We start from the raw sequence: 6902 nt of genomic DNA, 5'->3' as shown, positions 1-6902 counted from the left end.
CACAAAGGGTGTGCTGCGTATGTGATATTCTAGGCAAAAAACTGACTTAATATATACTGTAGGTCTCTAAGAAGGTCTTGGACTGATGGTGCCATGAGGACCACGTTATCCGCAAAAAGCAGCAAGCAGCCCTTAGCGCACCAAACCTTCTCCACCACAACTTTGCCTATAATATCACCAACAGCATAAGGCGCTGCCCGAGCGGGAGTGGCACTCCTGGAAGGAGCTAAGCTCCAACATCTGGCTTCCAGTTCCCCAAAAATCTCCGGCTCCCAAAACATGTCCGGGCCCCAAATAATGTGAAGCGTGGCCTACATCTGGCCTAGATATGACCTACATTTTGGCACAAATGGCTCAAAATGTGTTGTACGCCCAGGGTCCCATTGGCCAAGCTTCGCAGGACGCGCTGTGATTGGCCAGCGCTGTGATTGGCACTGCTCACTTCACACTAGGTGTGATTCTTTGTGTGGTAATATCCAATCATTTTGAATGTCTGTCAAAAATGGAATTTTGAGCCAGCATGGCGATGAACTCCGGCATCAGTGCATGTGAACTTCCCTCCATCGAAGACATGGAGGGATGAAACCCTGTTTCAGCAAAGTTAGCAAAATCATCAAAGTACATACTACATAGTCTCCCTAGCCACAGGACAAGCCGTTCTAGTAGATTGCTGTAGAGCTTCATACTTTTTTTTCTGGCCAAGATTAAGTAAAACTAGAACTGCACACATGGCCTAACTGTTCTTGTGCATAATGACTGCGCCCTTTAGACATTACCAAGAGCGCTCTTACTGTATATACCAAACTCTGCTGACATCATCACCAGGAATGCTGGTCCCTCATTGTCTGTAGGGGGACACCTACATACATACAAACATTCCCAGAATCTCAGCCGTTTCAGGGCTACGGTCTTCAAAAAACCCAGTCTCCTACATACATACCTAGCCGATTACAGTACTTGCACGCTCTGCTTCCTCAAGTAATAAGCTTGTAAGATGCTTATATGCGCCCCCACCCAAACCGAGGGCATTCTCTTCTTCCAGAGAGCAATGGTTACATCAAAATACTTTGTCCAATCGGTGTGCAGCTGTGATGCACCAATTTGGGAGAGTTCGGAGGTATAAATTAAGGTGTCTTCATAGCAGCTACCTCATTCAGCAACTTTATTTGTATTAGCAGGGTTCAACAACGAGGCAGCAGCAAGCAGACCATTTTAGAGAGTTTTAGCAGACCCACGGTGCAAATATGTTCTGCAAAACATCCATGACCTCTGGGATAAAAGTGGCGGATGAAGTCCTTGAGGTTTTCAACGACATGAAAGTGCGCAAGGCCCAGGACAACGAGGACAAGAAGAAGTGGAAGAAGGCGGCGTTGTTCTGCCTGAGCAAGGACTACCGGACTATCGTCCTTGACGCCGGCAAAGAGATACTGCTGGGAGACATCGGAAACACCATCCAGGACCCCTACCAGTACTTTGTGAAGATGCTGCCCACAGACGACTGCCGCTATGCTCTGTATGACGCCACATACGAAACCAAGGAGATAATGAAGGAAGAGCTGGTCTTCATCTTCTGGGCTCCGGACGACGCACCCATGAAAAGCAAGATGATTTACGCCACCTCAAAAAACATCATTAAGAACCAATTCACGGGTATCAAGCACGAGTGGCAGGTCAACAGTATGGAGGACATAAAAGACAGGCGTACCCTCGCTGACAAGCTCGGCGGCGTGGACGTGGTCACTGTGGAAGGATGTCCGATAAATGTATAAATCTAGTCCCAGGCTTCAATTGAGGCCTACCAGACACATTCAGGTTCACGCTCAGCGTTCCAACTTGGTATGGAGAGGCAAGAACTAGGATCATTTGTGGCACTTCTGGGGGGTAACCACAGTCGAATGATGGTTTTATTTTTATTTGTTTTTGAGCGGTGCTAACCACTCCTACATCTGGCTTTGTCTCCTGTCCTGTTGTGATGTTGTCTGTACGTCCAGGGTCACATTGGCTGGGTGTGATCTTTTTTGTTTTGAAGATGTAAATCCCAAAACTTGACTGACTGATTTTTATTTATAGTCCATAACAAAAGATACCAATAGCGGCGTGGCTTCCATATGGGTCTCTGAAGTTATGTTGATAACATCATATTGATGATCATGTCAGTCTTGAGTCTTGACCCAATACGGACTGACGGTTGATCTGCGATGATGACAAATCCAGTGGTTCTCAAAGCGGGTACCATGGGCGACCCTATATGGGCTCCTTGCAGGGTTCCAAATGGACACTTACTTCCTTCGCCTATACGGCAACGTTGGCGCTGATCGGTCCAGTGGTTGTTTGTGGGATTAGCCGCAGACAGACAAGACACAGACCAGACCCCTCTTCTAGGCTGACATTGATGTTTATCAAGGTCACACATTCCTTATCCTACTTGTTAAACCAGGATACAGTGTGTTAGAAGTCATCTACTGTTCCCACGGAACCACCAGGGGTCCAAATGGACCCTTAAGGGTCTGTACCTCAGAGAATACTTGGGATTTTACACTGTTAATGGGGGTCCCAGGGATAAAAAATAATAAAAAGTTTCAAATTTCGAAGAAGATCAGATACCGTCGTAGTTCCGACCATAAAGGATGCCAACTCGCCATCCGATGGTGGTACGTATACACCCATGACCCACCGGGCAGCGCCCGGGAAACCTAAGTCTTTGGGTTCCTGGGGAGTGTGGTTGCAAAGCTCAAACTTAAAATGGATGTCTGAGTGCATAAACTGGAGGTACTTAATTAAATGTTGAATATGATATATTGTGTTCTTGAAGGGTTCAGATGAGGAGAGAAAAGGAATTTGGAGCCAATGTTCAGTCACTTAGAGACTGATGATTGAATGGTGGATATTTTGTATTGTTGCCTTATCTCTAATAAAAAGCACTAAACTACAAAAACCTTTTTGTTTGTTTAATAAACATGTCAACCCTGCACTGTCCCCATTACTACTTTTACACCTGAAACTTCATTACAACGATGTTTATAATGAGAAAGTGTTTGTCGTTGGTGTTGCAGTGGTGGAAGCAACACTTACTCTTAAAAAGCCTACGAAGCCATCTGATCACTTAACTAGTGGCCAGATGGGTGGGCCCGTGCGTTTTCAGGGCGTGTTTACTTTAATGATCAATCAGTCGATTAGTTAGTCTAAGTTCTTATTTAGTGGTATCACTATGGACAAACTAAAGTTTTAAAGAAACAACATGTCTTTTTTACATTCCTATATATATATATAGTTATTTAAACATAAAAATCTTGATTGTTTTACCCCATCCATTTCCCCCCTTCTCTTTATGGTGTAGCTCTGCAGGAGGATATCCATTTTTTTATACTGCTGACCGATTAGCGTCAAGCAAGCTTTGGATGTCACAGCTTGTCTCTGTATGTTTTTGGATGTCAGCATTTTCTTTTTTCATGTTTTATACTTTTTTAAATTTCACTTTAAATTATAGTTGTATTCAAGGGGGCTGTGATCGCACTGAAACCTTGCCCACATGTGGAGTCATATACTTTATGTCATAGATACTTCAGTCTGATGTCACAGGCTGGTCACATGAAGTCCGAGATCCACGCCAATCCTGTGATCTGCACTCTATATATGTATTATTTTTTTGTCTTTTCTCTGACCAGATAATAATGTGCAGATTGCCATGAAAATGCGCTCAGCAAGGATAAACACTTCTGATGTTGGTGACCCATTGCTTTTTCCTTTAGCACCCACTACCCATAGTTCTTGGTTCTGGAGATGCTGTATAATAGAGGCAGAATCCTACTCTGGTAAATGAGGACATACTCTCAGGGAGGGGATGAGGTTGAAAAGGTCTCACCTATCCTGCCCTCTTATAAGCGGTGGACAGAGACACACACACACACTGTGACATGTTGTGAGCTTGTAGATCTGCCATTTTCACTGAATGTTCACCCCGGAATAGGGGCGATATTGTTCAAGTGGAACAAGAGAGTTTAATAGGGGCTGATGCCATTGACCCTTGCCATATTGGCCAAGTCTGGGCGTACAACAGACTTTGAGCACTTAGTTCCAAGGTGTAGGCCAGATGTAGGCAACGCTTCAGAGCCCGGACGCTATTTGGGCGCCCGGACAAAGCCAGAGGTTGGAGCTTAGCTCTCTCCAGGAGCACCGCTCAAAAACAAGAGGGGACTCGCAACTCACTCTCAAATGCTCCAATTTTTATTCACAGCAGCAAGCAGTATGCATGCCAGTAGGTTACCAGATAGTGTGTCAACCTCATCATTTACCAGTAGGGTCACCCCACTGGTAAACTCCACCCCCTCATCATTTACCAGTAGGGGTGACCCTACTGGTAAATGATGAGGGGGTGGAGGGTGGGGGGCTAAAAAAAATAATTATCGACCAGGGGCCATTGCTAAGGTTAATCCGTCCATGTCTAATGATCTGACTTTTAGCAGACAGGTTCCATATTCAAACCCCAGTCTACCTTTAGTTTGATGATGGAGTACTTTGGAATGTTCTTACAGTTTACAGTTTAGGCATTTAGCAGATGCTTTTAATCCAAAGCGACTTACAATAAGCAGGTAATACACATCACTATAATAAGCAAGATAATATGTCAGTACATTAACAGCAATATTAACATTATAACAAATGCATCTTTGTAAAGATATGCACTCAAAATGTCTTTCAAAATGCACTGGGCACCCCAGGTATGGTGTTTTGTGAACAGAAGAGAAAGAAATCTCATTGACGTTGGTTTTGTGGTATTTTGACTGGACACCCCGTGGAAGTTAATGCCAGCGGTTGATCAGCCTTCATTACAAACGGCCATAGGATTTTCTATAGAAACTCACTGCAGTTTTACCCCTATTACTATTATCATCATCATCATATTAATGATACTTTAAATGTTGTCAGAGTGATGTTTTGTTTGATCTCTTAACCTTGAGATCATCAGATGAGGATTTGAACCCAGTTTTGTCATTTCACTAACAGCTGCACTAAAGCACCATGTCTACTAGGGGGCAGACATGCATCTACTTGGTCTGGAAGCAATCATTGGGTATTCAGGTGTCAATCAACTCTAGACAAGACAACCTAGTGGTCCTAGCAGTTAAGAGGGGGTGAGGCTAAAAGAAGCAGGAAGGTAAACAAAACAGAGATGTTTATGAATTAAATAGTCTGGTAAATGTTAACCAACTGACATTACTAACTACTAGATGGACTGTAGCTGGGTCAGCTAACACACTAGCATGGAGGAGAAGAGAGTGTGGGTTTTTTCTGTGAGTATGGACGCTATCTGACAACTTCAGCACTAGAATGGCTGTGATGATATTACTTACATTTCAGATTGTCACCGACACAGGAGGGCATAGGAGTGATCTATGGCTTTATATACTGTATATGGAATACATTAAATGAATGTAATATCACAGCCACTCTAGGATTACAGTAGGACCTTTAACAGTGTTGTGGTGTTTTGAATTGTGTGCTTCAGGACCTGCTACCAAAGCTGTGCAGTAGAGGTGATCAGGACTTGTCACTGCATATCAGAGGATCCAGGTACAGTCAGTCAGTCAGTCAGTCAGACAGACAGACAGACAGACAGACAGACAGACAGACAGACAGACAGACAGACAGACAGACAATCATCTTGTTGAAACTGCTTGCAGGCAGCAGTCTGTCTAAAGTTTTCAGTTCAGAGGAACTCTGAGCACAGACAATACTTTCATTGAGGATTAAAATTCCTAAGCATTCAGGATGTGGATTGTGAAGCTAAATGTTTAAAATGTTCTTTTGGACTGGATGGGTCCTTCATGTCATGTCAGAATCATTATAATGAAAGCAGAGTGATTCACTACTTCTTTCTCTCTTACATCTGTGATGCTGCCTTAATGATATGTAAATCAGTCAGTTACATTAGATGTTATGGCCTGGGTTTGATGCCTGGGGATCTCCATATATGGGCGTACCCTAACACGGCATCATCTGGGAATGCCCATACTGTATATGGACATTTTTATTTATTGTATCCTTTATCAATATACAGCCTGCCTATCCATATACATATATGGACTTAATATTAACGTTTTCGGGGAAGGTAGGGTGTAAATCAGAGTAAAGCAGGCTCCTGGAACTCCTAGGGCCTGGGATTGATGACATCAGAAATCTCCATATATGGGCATAAAAGAGATTTTGTTTCTGAGAATGCCCATATGGACTTTTTATTAAATGTTATCCTTTATCAATAATAATATGTATCCGTATACATATGGAGTTCAATATTGACGTTTTCAGGGAAGGTATGGTGTAAATGTATGCTACTTAGTAAGGGGCCTCGGGTCAGATACTACATCACAATTTGAGATAGTTTGGTGGTTCGATTTCTTGGCCATCTGGCCAGTGATATATATCGATGACATCAGGGATCTTCATATATGGGCATAAAAGGGATTCTGTGGAATACTCATATATGGACTTTTACATAGGTGATGTCACCTGTGATATCACCTGTGATGTCACAGTGATGTGTCAAAGGAACCAACCCATACCACACACACAGACACACAGACACAGACACACACACACACACACACACACACACACACACACACACACACACACACACACACACACACACAGACAGACACAAAGAGACAAGCTGTGACATTTCTCATGGTAAACTGCGACCTTCAGTCGCAAATTAAATGCGACCTACGGTTGCAATTAGTTGATTGTAACTCAACAGTTTTTCTCTCTCCACTCCTCTGCCACTCAGGTTGAAGAGCGCATCGCTGCATGTCTGGCTGACATCTCACAGTGGATTTTTTCTTCTCGCCACCTCAAGCTGAACCCAGACAAGACTGAGCTTCTCTTCTTCCCAGGTAAGTCCT

The 6902-nt window shown here is 43.5% G+C and overlaps 1 protein-coding gene across 1 annotated transcript; it reads left to right on the top strand.

The window, feature by feature from the left end:
• Positions 1–1262: 1262 nt before the first annotated feature.
• LOC308306168 (cofilin-2-like) lies at positions 1263–1769 on the top strand (the record flags this gene model as incomplete). Its single annotated transcript, XM_080751069.1, has 1 exon — positions 1263–1769. The coding sequence occupies one exon, from the start codon at positions 1263–1265 to the stop codon at positions 1767–1769; it is 507 nt and encodes a 168-aa protein (XP_080607195.1).
• Positions 1770–6902: the final 5133 nt, after the last annotated feature.

This window comes from Nannobrachium achirus (assembly GCF_963921795.1).
Source record: "Nannobrachium achirus genome assembly, chromosome: 20".
In the NCBI taxonomy this organism is placed as follows: domain Eukaryota; kingdom Metazoa; phylum Chordata; class Actinopteri; order Myctophiformes; family Myctophidae; genus Nannobrachium; species Nannobrachium achirus.
The sequence above is the reverse complement of the archived record's forward strand: the minus strand, read 5'-3'. Positions and strand labels throughout refer to the sequence as shown.